This window comes from Electrona antarctica (genome assembly GCF_951216825.1).
Source record: "Electrona antarctica genome assembly, chromosome: 5".
Lineage (NCBI taxonomy): Eukaryota > Metazoa > Chordata > Actinopteri > Myctophiformes > Myctophidae > Electrona > Electrona antarctica.
This window is the reverse complement of record NC_136810.1, coordinates 24,245,528-24,262,145: the sequence shown is the minus strand read 5'-3', so window position 1 is coordinate 24,262,145 and position 16,618 is coordinate 24,245,528. Positions and strand designations below refer to the sequence as shown.

Here is a 16,618-nt window from a genome sequence, read left to right as displayed (position 1 = left end):
ATTTGTCGTCATTGACATGCAAGCTGTTTTTTTTTTTATGACAAATTAGAGACAGACAGCCGGGAGGAATTTAACAGGAAGAGGGAGTTGTTAGGACTGGGATGTTTTGTGGCAAAGGTCACTTCTTAATACATTTATGCCTCATCTGCTTTCTCCTTAAAACGCTCTGACACCAATAACTCTCTCTTCACTGGCCCGGTTCTCTGGTATAACATGGTCATGGAAAAGAAAGGCCTCCGGTGAATGTTTGGACAGACGGAGGAACCATGTCGTTCTGTCATTCTGTGTTGACTTATGGCTTCTCGGTTTATCTTCTTTTGAGTGCTGTTGACTTAAAAAAGAAAAACCGTGTTGAGGAAACTCTATATGCCCACTCAAAGACTGTTTATTTGAGTCTTTGGAGGACGCCAGAGGCATAGTTTTGGCACAGAGCACAGACTTTTCCTTTTTTTGCAGACTGTTCGTTTTTGTTCACAATCAGATACAGACTGCAGCTCCTGTAGCAGTCTATCCAGAAGTGACCTGACGAAGATTATGGAATAATGCTTCACTCAAGGCCAGTCCACACCAATACAACTTTCAACCAGTTGCAAGAAATTGCAATCTCTGGTCAGTCTCTGGACTGACCAGTTGCAGACTGGTGCCATTTGGAGATAATAGTTGCAAGGAGTTGCCGTGTGAAAGGGGTTGCATTGGTGTTGACTGGCCTTAGACTTCCTTTGTCGCGTTGCTTTGCAAAGTGTTGTGGTTTTCAAAGTGGGGTCCGGGGACCCCCAGGGATCCTTGAGAAGGTTCCAGGGGGCCCAGCTAAATTAGTTTAGAAATATAGAATCAAAATCAGTTTAACCACTTTAACCCAAAATACAGTACATCTGCTATTTTAAAAACATCTTAAACATAATTTGATGAATTTGGATTTTTCTTTTAACGTTACAAATCTTGTATGGGAGGGTCCCTGTCACAAACTGTTTTCATATGGGGGTCCCAAACACAATTTGGGGTTCCTTGACATGGAAACGTTTGAGAACCACTGTCATCTGTTTTCAGCGCACAACACCAGCGTGCAACCTGCAGGCATAAATCAGGCTTAACTTTAATAATGTGACCTTTTCAAGCATCATGATCCATCAGTGAATGAAACTGCAGAATTAGCTAATCATCATTATCGTAGCTTTCCTTTTCTGAATACGAATTTTTGCCCATAACCTGTTTCACGTTGGATCATGTCGGTAAATACTTGATCATCTGGCGCGGTTCACAGTGAGTGCATACCAGATTGGATCAGGCATGGACTAGTTTAGACAGGGTGTGCCGAGGTGGAGGGATGCCCGTACATGCGTGCGTGCTCCTGTGTGCGGCCGTGAACACTGAACAGGAGTGTGGTGGGCGGTGATCAGCGGTGGAAGAAGCATGTTTTACTTAAGTAACAGTAGCAATACCACAATATAGAAATGCTCTGTTACAAGTACAAGTCCTGTGATCAAAGTTTTACTTGAGTAAAAGAACAAAAGGATTGGCATCAAAATATATACATACAGTTCCAAATACGATACGATACAACTTTATTGTCTAACTATTTCGGTAATAGCATATCTTCAAGCTCACAATGCGAGCGCATCGTTGGTGCTTTGTGAGCTTGTAGATCATGCTACTTTCAAATAGACGACGTCTAAAAATCAAATGATCGGAATCGGATCGGGAGCAAAAAAACCTGATCGGGACATCCCTACTACAAAGTAACTTGTGTAACTAATGTTTTCAAATAATCGTAGTGGATCAAAAGTACAATATCTGCCTCTGAGAGTGAGATGTAGTGGAGAGTAGAAGTACAAAGTGGGCTATTATAGAAAAATCAGACCCGTCTGAAGTGAGTGGTGCAACAGTGCCCCCTGTTGGTACTCTAAACATAGGGACGGACATAGGGACATTGCTGTTTCTTTGTTGTGGTTGCGCCACTCAAAAATAGTAAAGCAGAAAGTAAAGTAAAAGTACTCTGTGTTCTGAAGAAGGCGCTGTTTGCCGAAACGCGTCAGCATTCTCAATAAAACATGAGAAATTGCATCTGAGCTAGTCTTCCATCTTTTATTTTGTTGTGCTGCTTTTTCCACTTTGTTGGTTTATGAGTGAAGTACCCACTGCACTGCCTAAACCAAGGCAGTTCCCCGAGGAAGTGCACCTGCTTTTTTTCTTTCTTTAAAGTAAAAGTACCTCAAAATTCTACTGTAAGTAGCAGTACTCGAATACATATACTATACTCCCTACCAGTGGTGGGCGGTGATGCTTGTCCTTGATGGATCTCTGACTTGTGTAGATACATTACACACGCCCTTACCAGCTGTTCCCATCCTCCGTGTTGTTTTGACTTCTGTCTTTGAAAACGTCCCCCTGCGAAAACAGGACCTTGAACACAGAAAGGAGCCTGCATGTTCCGTGGCCATGTGTCGACTCCCCACCGCGTTATCTCTCCTCTAACCCAAACCCATTCTCAGTACTGTCATCTTTAAAGCTGCCATACATAACTCGGTGGTTCCCGGCATTTTTCTGGATCAGAGCTCGCTTGAGAATCTTTTAAAAGCCCACCGAAACGGCCACTTAAGTTACGCGTGCAATTTCAGAGTGTGTTTATTTTAATGATCGATCAATCGATTGTGTTCCGGCTTGGATTAATGGCACTTACATAGTATAATTTAAGTTCCTGTTTATCAGTATCACGATGACAACCGATTTGTGTTATATGATCGTTTTTGTGTTTGCCAAGAGGCAAATCTCTGCTCGGTCAGGGGAGATATTATCCTTTACGAGCTTCAGGCAGTACTACTTTTCAACCAGTAGGTGTCCTACTTCCTGACACCATAGTCCAAAATGTCTCATTTCCTCAATGCGGTTGTGCTGCCAGTTATATTTCATTAACATACCGTATGACATTTGAGTCATTAAAATATAACTAATGTAATGTAAATTCCTAATTGCAACTTTAATCTTGAATCCATACATACACTCGTGCCAACCACCAGATAGCACTGTGTCACCCTGGGCAAGACCATTATTTATTTGGGCGGAAGTTGCAGGATTTTAGCGGAAGTATCGCCCAAGGAAATGACGTTGATGCTTTACAAATCAGTTTACATTCTCCACGAATGAAACAAGTGTTGTGATTGGTCGGAAAAATATCGTATCGGGGGGAAATACATTTGACGGATGTTCTGGAGGATACATCCGCCGATAGCTTGAAGCTTCTCTGCCTTACGTTGTGACCAGGCTTTTCTTTTCGCAGATAACTAAGCCTGGGACCGAGGCTAGCACTGTGTACAACTTGATCAAATTCGCCCATTGTCATTTGGCCTTGATATACATTAGGACATGTACATGTAATACCGTACTTGCTGTCATAAATGAAGGATTTTGTATAAGAAGATAGCTGTCGTTGAAAAAACTGGGTTATTATGTTTTAGTTCACGTTGCTTCTCCATCTTTCCTTTTAAAGCAGTGGTTCTTAAAGTATGGGTCCAGGGGCCCCCGAGGGTCCTTGAGGAGGTTCATAGGGGATCCCCAGCTAACTTATTGCGAACGCCAGTGAGCCATTTACTATGTAACCCAGCAGAACATGTCTGTCTGTGCGTGTGTCACGCTGAGACACCACCCGCCCGCCACCAGAGGGCGCAGCTGTAACACACAAAAACACACACACACACACACAAAAACACACACACACACACACACACACACACACACACACACACACACACACACAGTAGAAAACTTAAAAAAAAAAAAAAAAAAAAAAAAGTACGTAATTTATTCTAATTGTTCTTATTGCAATGTATGAGCTGCGTTCGCTTCCCGCGTCTTACTTGTTGATAACCAAAATGTACATGTCTGTAACTCAGAGAGTGCACAAATTGAACCTAATGGACCCTTACTTGGTTCCATTTGTACACTCTGAGTTATGGGGGTCCGTGGTCCTCCTAATGCACACAAAACTGGGGGTTTGAAATTGAAAAGTTTGAGGACCCCTGCTTTAAAAGAGTAAACCTAATCATAACCTTAACATGTGCTTGGCAGACTTGCACAGCCAGCAGTCTGAACTGAGGTGTGAGCAGAATTCCACTTTGGCACGCATGCATTCTTAAGATTGCTAATACTTAGAACCAGTAAATAGTGTTGAGCAGTTATCGTTAAGTGAGTGTTTCCCTAATTAATGGTCATTATACACACCGGGGAGCGACGCGAACAAACAATGTGAAAAAGCCATGCGATTATTTCACATCAAACTTTTACTTTGGTGATTCATACAGTTTGGTGGTTTTATTTTGCGATGAAAAAATCACCCTCGTTTCGAAAAATAATTATGTTGCCTCGTTAGAATTGCTGTGTGTGTAGCCTATTCGTAACACAAACAGTCGTATAAATGTATGCGAAATAATCACACAAAAGAATCGTTCCCAGTGTTTACGGACCTTTACCCATAATACTATTGACAATAATCTTGCCACACTAATTGAAAGCCGCGCACCCGTTTATACGTGCGCCTTTGTTCGCCTTCTCCTACCAAACCGCACAAATCTCTCCATGCACAACACCAACTGCATGCCTGTTCAGACATAACGCACTATATTGCATCCACACAACTGTCATAATTACCGTACAGTTTGCATTTGCATGAAATACCATGTTATTGCGCAATATTTCATGGTGATGCAAATTACATCACATTTTAGGCCACTCACCTTTCCACTGCACACACGCACGCACACACACACACACACACACACACACACACACACGTACAGTACAGTACAGTACAGTACAGTACAGTACAGTACAGTACAGTACAGTACAGTACAGTACAGTACAGTACAGTACAGTACAGCACAGTATGTTACAGTATGGTAGAGTATGCTACAATACGGTACAGTATGGTACAGTAAGGTACAGTACAGCACAGTACAGTACAGTACAGTACAGTACAGTACAGTACAGTACAGTACAGTACAGTACAGTACAGTACAGTTACAGTATTTGTGTAATGGCTCTCTTTGCCAGTCGTCATACAAAAACAATACATTAAACATGCACTGTGTGTTTTACCCATAATGAAATAAATTCATAACAACGCCCCAGTGAGCCCAGTATCGTTTATATCTAATCCCAGTAAACAGCGTTCTGGTGGAATTCCCCTTCTTTCTGAGAGGTGGATTATTACCTGCTTTCATTGTCATGAAATACATGTAGGCCTGTATTGCCACTTCACTGTATGAATGTGTATATTTGTATTCCACTGTATTAATACATGTATATTTTCACTCCACTGTATGAATATGTGTATATTTGCATTCCACTGTATAAAATGGTTCCATATGTGCAGTACTAGTGGCCTACCTGCTCCAGGGGATTGAGTGGGTGGGGTCATCTCAAGGGGTGCTGCTCGCCAATCCTAGACAAAGCCCTCGATGGTAAAGAGAAAAGGCAATACAAAAGATTTTTACTATAATATTTAATATTTTATAGACATCCCCCAGATGTCTATACTACGCCCCTTCCTTTGTACCCCTCTAAAATCTCTTTGCAGAAAATTGCTACAAGCTCTAAAATCTACAAGCTTATAACGCGTCACAAAGTGATGCATTCTGAGCTTGTAAATTTGCAATTGTTGCCAAATATTCGCACTATTATGGCATGTTCAGAATAGGGATGCTAATAGGGGTGCATGTGCTCTCTGTGTATAGAGGGTATGCGCATGCTTAACCCATTGAGACCTGGAATGCATCCATGTCACGTTAGCGTTTAACCACATTAACCATTAACCCATTTTGGGGCGGGAACCCCTTTTGGTGTTTTAAACATTGTTATAATTTAGCTATTGAAAAATAGCAGATCTACAAGCTCATAGCGCGCCACCGAGTGGCGCGCTATGAACTTGTAGGTCTGCTATTTTTGAAAAATCGTTAAAATGTGCCTCAAATCTTTCCGAAAATTGTCATGATTTAGAAAACTTTTTTTTTAAAATTTCGACGTCAGGCCTGAATGGGTTAAAGTGAATGGGAAATCGAGTGGCAAAGTGAGTGACAAAGTGAGTTTAACATCGTTTAACGTTGTTTAATACAATCAGATAGGACTTTTCTGTTTGGATGTATGGGCGGTCAAGGTCATAAAGTAGTTTTTTTTGCCACTCAGTGGGCATTCCCACAAAACTTCTGGGTATGATGATGATGATGTCACGTGCATACCCTCTATTGTGTAACTCTTTTGAATTTAGAATTGAAGATTTTGAAGGATTTGAATCCATTGAAGCCATAGCTGCCTTTGAATCAGCTGTGCTCCTAGCTGTTGCATGGTCAAGTCTTTATTCCCCAGTCAGAATATAAACATAAATTAGCAGGATTTGTTTTGGCAATGAATTACCTAAAGTGTTCCAGAACCATGAAACTCTAGCAAAGCAGGAATGCTGCTTAAAAGCACCAAGCAGAACCAACAAGGCACAACAAGACTAGCTGTAAATGTAAAATGTGTCACTTATCTCCTGTTTGTGCTGTAAATCTCTTGTTCTGACTGTTGGACAGGCATTTAAAACGGGTGGTTTTCAACACTTGTGGCCAGTTCTCTGCAAATGTGATTCCGTAGTAAGCCCTATTATGCTCAGATTAACTAGATTTAACCCACCTAATCATGTGAAATTTAGAGCTGTTACAACTTGGGAGAGCACATTTATCTCAAGAGAATTTAGTGACTCCTTGTCCTTGATGCTTTTTTCAAGGGCATTTTGTATTCCATTTGAATGTGATTTTCTCAACCAATTTTGAAATGTTATCAGACCATTCAGGGGGAATTACACTATTCCACAAACAAACCCATTCAAGTCTTGTGAAAAGTGCCCATAAGGCGCCCAAACCTCGAGATCCAAAAGAGAAATGTGATGTCTTCCCCGGACTCAAACAAACACCAATACATTATAAACTAATCATAAAACCCTATTTCAAAACAGCTCAAATAACCAATCTACAAGCTCACAACAAGGAGGGGTTAAAAAACTGATATTTACTTGCAACCCATAAATGTTTTTATGGTCTGTGACCCAGCATGGGTCGCAACCCTAAGTTTGGGAAGCAGTGTGATACACTATAGGTATACAAGACAAATAACAACCACACCCTATAGCATTTACCTTCTAATTCTCAGTCTGTTCTAACCTGCCACAAGCATATCAAATATCAATCGTTACTCCCCCCTCCCATATTTGTTTTAATAGAATATCAGCAAGTTGTGAAGTTGAAGTTTAAGAGAAACGGTCTTACCTGAGTGAGTGAGTATGTGTGTGAGTGCTGGTGGATGAAGCAGTCGTACAGCAGAGTGTTGAAGTAGAGCAACCCCCCCCCCCCCCCCCCCCCTCCCCACCCCCAACACCCCCCAGAAACCTCACCCTCCTCTGCCTCTCAAAAGGTGAAGCAGTCTTCTGGTCCTGTCCACCATCCCCGTCCCGTCCCGTCCCCACGCATTGTGCCAGGGCTCTGCATCTCGCCGCCGTTTAGCAGTCCTGATTCACCTAATGGCTGACAGATGACTGAGCCAGTGTGCATGGTGTGTCCCAGTGGGGCTGGTGAGGGGTGGGTGGGGGCAGGGCGGCCGGCCGGCCGGCACTACGGGTTTTGTCTTTTCCAACGGTTCCTCATCATCAAACTCCGCCGCCGCTGCACATGAGCTCAGTCGAGGCACCCCGAGCCCGTATGGCTGTGATTTCCTTTTTTTCCCCCCTCTCCTGTTTTTTTCCCTCCTCTTCTCTCTGCTTTTTTCCTCCTACTTTTACAGCAGTGAGGAGGGGTTATAGTCCCCTCAACCCCTCTCCTCCTCTTCTTCCCCCTCCAACATTTTAGCCTGTGCGTGTGTGTGTGTGTGTGTGCGCGTGTGCGTGTGTGTGTACGCGTGTGTGTGCGCGCGCGCGCTGCAGGGCTGGAAGTCAGAGAGAGCAGGGCTGTTATCATGTCTTTGGAGTGAGCACTGCAGTGTGGATCTCTTGAGTCCTCCGCCCGCACTCTCAGGTTCAAGTCACTCTCTGGCTTTGATGTTCCCCTAGTCAGCTGAGCCTGCCCTGTGTTTAAAATGCCTCTGTAATTACTGTGTGTGTGTGTGTGTGTGTGTGTGTGTGTGTGTGTGTGTGTGTGTGTGTGTGTGTGTGTGTGTGTGTGTGTGTGTGTGTGTGTGTGTGTGTGTGTGTGAGCTAGAAAAAAGGCAGGACGTGCGTCTCTCTAGTTTGAAAGGGTTCAAATGTGTACACTGGGAAGATCCTGAGCATTAGTTTATCTCGGGGGGGTGTAGAAAATAATGGGTCCATTTTTACACTCTCCAACTTCAGCACTTAAATCCTATTATACCTCGTTGACTGGGGTCCCCCAGTCAATACTCTGTTTTCCCTCTACACCAAATCTCTCTGCAAGTCCACAACATGTCGTAACACGATGGGTTGTGCATGCTAAATCTTCTTCTTTCACTGTTATGACAGGCCTAGAATTAGGACACTATAGGGTTCACAGGGTTAAATTAACATCCAGGATGTTACGGGTTGATTGATTGAATAATTTATTGACATTTGTAAAGTGGCCTACAGCCGTGCAACGAGTTAAAATGGCAAATGGAGGATACACAAACAGCGGAGGGCTTGTTGTTTCCATGGTGTACGACGCATGTACTCACCGATGGGTTGCTCAAAGGCGTCTCTCAGGCCACAAACATCAGGGTGGTGTAGTTAGGAAATCAAAAGGAGATTGATGATAAAGCTTGCAGTAGCCTGCAAGGAAGAAGCAACAACAAGACATCAAGAAATGTCTCCAAAAGAAGCAGGCTGTGTCTCTACTCTCTATCCACAGAGCCACATTGCAGACTGATGTGACCAAGTTGAGGCTACAGAACAGAAAAAGTGCGTGCAATTGGTGTTACGCAAGATGCTGAGATCATAATTAGAGAACAATGCAATATTATGTGTATTATCTGGGCCGGAAAATATGGCAAGGAAAAACGAAGCCCCTTTTCTCGTCTTGTGGCACCCCAGTTCGGAGTGGCTTTGTGCTGGGGCACTCACTCGTCGAGGGCAGAAAATAGCTTGCACCCCCTAATTGCTGTCTGGCCTTGTGCAGGACAGAAGAGAGGCTAGAATATATTCATCCAACTGTCTCAGTCATGGGCCTCTTTTCAAGGCTTTCATCAGAGACTGGTTTTTATTCTTTGTTTTTTTCTCCTTCTTTCAAGCTTTTCCTGAAGCATTTCTAGTCAGCTTATTTGAACCAGATGACTGTCTAGCCATGTGATGCACATGGATCCTCTCTGAATAATGCTCTTCTGTCTGTCTGTCTGTCTGTCTGTCTGTCTGTCTGTCTGTCTGTCTGTCTGTCTGTCTGTCTGTCTGTCTGTCTGTCTCTCTGTCTCTCTCTCTCTCTCTCTCTCTCTCTCTCTCTCTCTCTCTCTCTCTCTCTCTCTCTCTCTCTGTGTCTCTCTCTCGTGTTGACGGGGACTTTAGAAGTATAATTCCTCTGTTTACTCATCAGAGAGCTGGCCTCAGCCCACCCATGGCTGTTTAACGGATTCTTTTAAAAGTCAAATCCATGTGTTTATCTTCGTCTTGTGTACATGACACATTCCCTTGGCCATGACATGCAACAGCTGAGGCTGACCCAGCGCTTTTCTGTTCAGTTTTTTTTTATCTATTTAGTGGAGAAGAAACGTTTTGGCCCCTCTTGGAGGGCCACATTTTTATGTCTCTGTACCTCTATACGTCTGTACATCTGTAATCCACGTAACTCGATCGAGAACCGTTCGCCCCACCGACTTCAAATTCGACACACACGTTCCACTTCCACCCACCACATGGGGTGCAGTGCCCGGTGTCGAGTTGGTTGGACCCATGGTCGTCCAGAACCGCCCCAAAAAGGTCTCTGCCCGGGCTCTGGACCGGATCTCCATATGGAGCTGTCCTGTTCTGACATCATTTTGACAACTGCATAGACTCCTTATTTGGGCATGCCTGACAAAGAACTCCATATATGGGCATAAAGGGGACACATAATATTTGGGTTACACTGTACACACACCAAAAGCTGGACAGAGGGGGAAAAATAAGTGAGTGGTGCAACTCCGTGTGGGGGGTCCCCGGAAGTTCCAGATTCACAGGACCACGGCCAGGGTGCCGGTCCGGTTCCGGCGAGCCGCCCCACGTCCGAAACGGTAGAGAAATGAGAGAGTTACCATGTGGGGGTCTGTGGGGGTCTCCGGGGGTCCCCGGGGGGGACCCCGGAACATTCAGACCCCCCCAGGGGGCCGGGCCGATTCCGGCAAGCTGCCCCACGTCCGAAACGGTTGAGAAATGACAGTTACCGTGTGGGGGTCCCTCTACTGTACCCTATACTGTACTGTACTGTACTGTCACTGTACTGGGACACCCGGAATCATCATATATACAGTTAATATGTGCGTGTGTGTTTGTGCGTGTGCTAGGTTGCGCACAGGTGGTGAAAAACAACCATGCTGTTTTCGTGCTCAGACCCAGCCAGCCACCCACTCACACACATAGCTCCGTAAGGGAGTGGTTGCACCACTCAAAAAATCACACCCGTATGAAGGGGGGGCGCTCTTATCATTATACATCAACATACATCATCTCATGAACAACTTAATTTATGTGATTGGTTAGCCGATTTGCTGGTCTACATATGACGTAAATTTTCCCTTCATTGTCAATGGCATTTCATATTTGTGTTGCCACAAATGATATTTGAGGAACATATGACCTAATTTCTCCTTTCATTGTCAATGGCAAATATGAGACGTGTGGGGACAAAAGCTGTATAGAGGCTAGCGCCCCTCAAAAAATAAAAATCACACCCGTGTGAACTGAGTGGTGTAAGGTCTTATATAGACTGATCAGCTGTGGTCTGACGTAATGTCTGACGTAATGAAATCACACCCGTGTGAACTGGGTGACCATAGCAACCATGCTCATTTTTTGGTACGAACAGACAGACAGACAAACTAACAAAGCCAGTTGTAGGAGTGGTTTACACCACTCAAAAATAGCCCATCCAGCTCACAGCACAGTGCGTTGCGACGAGTTTTGAGCTTGTAGATCTGCTATATTTGAACACTTTGGAAAACGTTTCGCCTACGATGGAAACAATTACGAAAATAGGAACGCCATATAGATTGAAAAGGTTTAAAGTTAAACATCGGTACACATGCCGGTACCGATTTCGTAAAAGAAAAAAGTAAAATAATGACCGATATACAGTATGTTACATTAAAAAGACTGCAAGGTCGAAATGTTAGCATTTAAAAGTGAGTTGCGAGCCCCCTCTTGTGTTCCTGCCAAACCGATATATCGGTCTGACTCTAGTATACATTCTGAACAAGATTGTGCTAACATCACCTCCCTTTTACCTCCCTTCCTACCTCTCTCTCTCTCTCTCTCTCTCTCTCTCTGCCCCTGCAGTGCTCTGTTAGCTGTGGCCGAGGCACTAAGCAGCGGGAGATAGCGTGTGTTTACCAGAACCAGACCCAGATAGAGGAGGAGCACTGCAGCCATGTGGTGCGGCCGCGGACGCAGAAGGCCTGTCGAGCCAGAGGATGTCCCGACTGGAAGGCCAACAGGTGGCAGGAGGTATGTGTGCTGTCTACTCTAACACTGTCCCCCGCTGACTCCCAAAATATACACCCCTACAGTCAGCTCCCCCACGGGGAGGGTGATAACAGTAACTGTTGAACCCCTACAGTCAGCTCCCCCACGGGGAGGGTGATAACAGTAACTGTTGAACCCCAGTGCTGAGAAAGTAACTTATCCCATTAGGGCCGATTCTACAAATGCCTTCTAAAGCAGTCGTTCTCACACTTCCACGATTTTTCAAAAACAAAAATAGCAGATGTACAAGCTCGCAGCGCGACACAAAGTGATGCGCTGTGAGCTTGTATATCTGCTCATTTTTAATAGCCAACGCAAAAATCTAAAATGACTGATCATTTCCAAATGAATAGTAATAGTTCGCCAAGCCCAAGCGAGCAGCACGTTATGAGCTTATATACATTGGCTGTTTTTACTATATCTGAAATAGGGCTTATAACTGAATTCATAATGTACTGCTACTTTTTCCCTTTATATATGTGTCCGCTATAAGCTCATAGCACATATACGAGATATACAGTACAAGATATACAAGCTCATAGTGCGTCACTTCGTGCCACACTATGAGCTTGTATCTGCTGTTTTTTTGTATAGCTTTTTTATAGCTAAAATCTAAAACAACACAGATGCTTTCCTGGGTTCACGGCACTCCGTCTTTAAGTACAGTACTCAAGTAAACGTACTGTAGTTACTGTCCAGGCGTTTCCCAGGGTTCCCAGCAGATGTAGGCCGCGTAATCGTGTACACACACACACAGAGCACCTGTTCAATCAACCGTCAGTTTACATACGTTCAAGAGCAATGTGTCGTTTCTTCTCAGCGCCAGCTAAACACCGCAGGCAGGCTTTGCATAACTGTTTATATGCAATATATTCCCACTTGTATACCCAACACTGAGATTGTTGGGGAGGGAAATTCTATGCTTTTAGTAGTGAGACGATTCTCAGCTGTACGGTACAATACTGGGTGTTGCAGAGGTGTTGCGCCAGGATTTATTTTGCTGCGTGAGATATCCTACTTATTCTGAAGTGTCAAAATGTAAAGTCTTCACACTTTTCAGATCAAAAATTAAAGCGTCAATCCAAAACTTTCCTGCCCTACCCTGGATTAGAATAATAATAATAATAATAATTAGAGATGTCCCGATAGGACATGTTTGCGTATAATGTCACCGAGCGGGAGCATGTACAGGGAAAAAAGTAGGGGGCCAAGGATTGAACCCTGGGGGACACCACAGTGCAAAGGGGCTATGGAGGAAGTGGATTCACCAATGCAGATGGAAAAATGTCAGTTAAGTAGGAGGTGAACCAATTTAAGGCTGTACCCACGTAATTCTCAAGGCGGTTTATGAGTGTTGCGTGGTCAATGGTGTCGAATGCAGTGGTCAAGTCTAAGAGGAGTAAAATAGAGCAGTTTCCAGTGTCAGAGGCTAGGAGAAGGTCATTAACTACATTCAGGAGGGTCGTCTCTGTGCTGTGTAGGGCACGGAAACCTGATTGAAAAATCTCAAAAAGATTGTTCTTATTTAAATAACTAATGATTTTGGTGAAAACAACCATTTCTTAGATCTTGGAAAGGAAAGGAAGTTTGGAAATTGGTCTGTAATTGCTGAGTGTAGATGGATCGAGGTTAGGTTTTTTAAGCAGGGGAGAGACTAATGCAGTCTTGAAAAATGGAGGAACAGATCCAGAGGACAGGGAGCTATTGATGATGGATAAAATGTGGGGGCCAACAGTGGGAAAGATGTCCTTGAGAAGGGAGGTGGGGACAATATCTAGGGGGCAGGAGGAGGATTTCATGTGGGCAATGGTATTTTTGAAGGGTTACGAGGGTTATCTGATCAAAAGAGCAGAGGGAAACATTGAGGGTGACGGGGGCGATATCCGCCCCATGGCATGTGGAGGCGGTTGACAGGGGTTGCGCAATAGCCAACTGGGATCTAATGGAGTCAATTTTATTAATAAAAAAAAATAAACATTGCTCGCAACGGTCAGGGGACGCCTCAATGCGGGTCTGGGGCCCGCGATAACTTGGTCGATAAACAGGGTTCTGGAGTTATTGTAGTTCTCTGAGATTATATTAGAAAAATATTTGGCTTTGACTGCATCATTATATCCTTTCAAAAGGTCTTTTAGCAGCTCATGAAACACAATTCAATTGGACAATTTCCATTTGTGTTCCGTTTTCCTGAGTTCTCTCCTTAGGGCCCGGGTGTGGTCGTTAAATCAGGGTGACAAATTATTGGCAGAGTTTGACAGGGTTTTATAGGGTGCTACTGTGTCAAGTGTGACCTGACAGACAGTGTTAAAATAATTGAGTTGGTCACTGGGGGAGTGGTGGAGGGCTGGAGGAGTTGCAGTGGAAGTAAAAATATTACAGAATTTGGTGGCGGTTAAAGGGTTAATGAAGTGAGAGCGGGTGGGGGCCGATACTTTGGTGGAAGGGGGAACGGACGACATATTGAAGACAATGACAGAGTGGTCAGAACCCCCCCCCCCCAATGGCATTCGTTTCAATATTCGAGATGTTCACCCCAGATGATATGACGAGATCGAGAGTATGACCTAGTTTGTGTGTTGGACCAGTTGGGTGGACCGTAAGATCAAATGATTCCATTAGGCTGAGGAATCTATAGCCTTCTATAGCATTGCTGGGGCAGCAGGTGTGGCCGTTGTAATCGCCCAGGAGGACGACTCTGTCAAACTTGGGCATAAGTAGAGAAAGTAGGTCTGAGAAATAATTAAGAAAAGAGCAGTTTGGTTTGGGAGGGCGGTACACTAGGATGAAGAGGGTACGTTGTTGCTTAGTGCAGAAGGCTAAATATTCGAATGAATCGAATTCGCCAAATGAGAGTGGGGTACAAATAAAATTGACAGCATTACATAGAGTCCCCAGGCTCAGCAGAGTGGGCATTCAGAGTGACATAGGGTCCCCAGGCTCAGCAGAGTGGGCATTCAGAGTGACATAGGGTCCCCAGGCTCAGCAGAGTGGGCATTCAGAGTGACATAGGGTCCCCAGGCTCAGCAGAGTGGGCATTCAGAGTGACATAGGGTCCCCAGGCTCAGCAGAGTGGGCATTCAGAGTGACATAGGGTCCCCAGGCTCAGCAGAGTGGGCATTCAGAGTGACATAGAGTCCCCAGGCTCAGCAGAGTGGGCATTCAGAGTGACATAGAGTCCCCAGGCTCAGCAGAGTGGGCATTCAGAGTGACATAGAGTCCCCAGGCTCAGCAGAGTGGGCATTCAGAGTGACATAGGGTCCCCAGGCTCAGCAGAGTGGGCATTCAGAGTGACATAGAGTCCCCAGGCTCAGCAGAGTGGGCATTCAGAGTGACATAGAGTCCCCAGGCTCAGCAGAGTGGGCATTCAGAGTGACATAGGGTCCCCAGGCTCAGCAGAGTGGGCATTCAGAGTGACATAGGGTCCCCAGGCTCAGCAGAGTGGGCATTCAGAGTGACATAGGGTCCCCAGGCTCAGCAGAGTGGGCATTCAGAGTGACATAGGGTCCCCAGGCTCAGCAGAGTGGGCATTCAGAGTGACATAGGGTCCCCAGGCTCAGCAGAGTGGGCTTTCAGAGTGACATAGGGTCCCCAGGCTCAGCAGAGTGGGCATTCAGAGTGACATAGAGTCCCCAGGCTCAGCAGAGTGGGCATTCAGAGTGACATAGGGTCCCCAGGCTCAGCAGAGTGGGCATTCAGAGTGACATAGGGTCCCCAGGCTCAACAGAGTGGGCATTCAGAGTGACATAGAGTCCCCAGGCTCAGCAGAGTGGGCATTCAGAGTGACATAGGGTCCCCAGGCTCAGCAGAGTGGGCATCCAGAGTTACATAGAGTCTCCAGGCACAGCAGAATGACATAGGCTCCCCAGGGTTTTGCAGCACAAACAGACACTGCATGGGCAGAGCAAGAAGAGACCAGGCATGATGGGGGGAGTGGTGGTGGAGGTGGACCGACCACACAGAGCTTGCCTTGCATGTATGGCATCTGCTAGAGTGGCCACTCCTCCAGCCAGGCTGGTGGAGCCTTGACACACGTCTGTCTCAGATAGACTCCCGCTGGGAAGGGAGCGCAGCAGTCAGCTGCGGGGAGCCGACAGAGAGACGACGTGAAAGACTCAAATTTATCACGCAGACGTTGAGCAGTAGACAGTGGAAGGATGCTTTGTCACGGTCTGACAAGGTCACCGGGAGGGGAGGGGGAGGGGGTTGGTCTGTCCAGAAGCAAACTAGACATAGACACAGAGCAGTGCAGCATTCTTACAGTGAGAACAACTCGCTGTCGCTGTCGGGTGGAAACCTCTTACGTCCAAAAAGAAGAGCTTTTTTTGGTTAATGTTAAAGTTTAACACGACCATTTTTACATGGATAATGTTGCTTTTTGCATGGTAGGAAATGTTTCAATCAATTTCTCAGACAATCCTCCTTATCACCACCTTGAGAAAACCCCGAGCTTCCTGACGCTCCACCCCACCCCCCCCCCCCTCCCTCCCTCCCTCCCTGGTGTCTGGAAGTAATCATGTGTGCCTCCACACATACCACCAGTAAGCATGAAATCCTCAGCCAGAGCATAAAGACATGTTTTATATCTTAACATCCATACCTTAGACAACTATGAAAACCTCAGCAGCAGCAGCACGAAAGCAGACCCCCATTAGACACACACACACGCACGCACGCACGCACACACGCACACACACACACACACACGCACGCACGCACGCACGCACGCACGCACGCACGCACGCACGCACGCACGCACGCACGCACGCACGCACGCACACGCACACGCACACGCACACTCACCTTGGCATGTACGCCATTGGTGTAAGAACGTGCTCCGTCCATACCTCATTTTAAGGAGTACAACGTAGCAATAGCACACAGTGTAGAAATACCTTTACAAGTAAAAGTCCTGTATTCAAAGTATTGGCATCAAGATATGCTTGAAGTACCAACAGTCAAAGT

The 16,618-nt window shown here is 45.4% G+C and overlaps 1 protein-coding gene across 1 annotated transcript in view; it reads left to right on the top strand.

Annotated features, from left to right (window-relative positions):
• LOC306923907 (A disintegrin and metalloproteinase with thrombospondin motifs 20) overlaps window positions 1-16,618 on the top strand; it is a gene marked incomplete at its 5' end in the record, with an annotated part of 154,198 nt that overhangs the window by 116,548 nt on the left and 21,032 nt on the right. Inside the window, one exon of the mRNA XM_079502253.1 lies at window positions 11,471-11,638. Coding sequence (XP_079358379.1) covers window positions 11,471-11,638 — 168 coding nt within the window. The remainder of the gene's footprint in view (window positions 1-11,470; window positions 11,639-16,618) is intronic.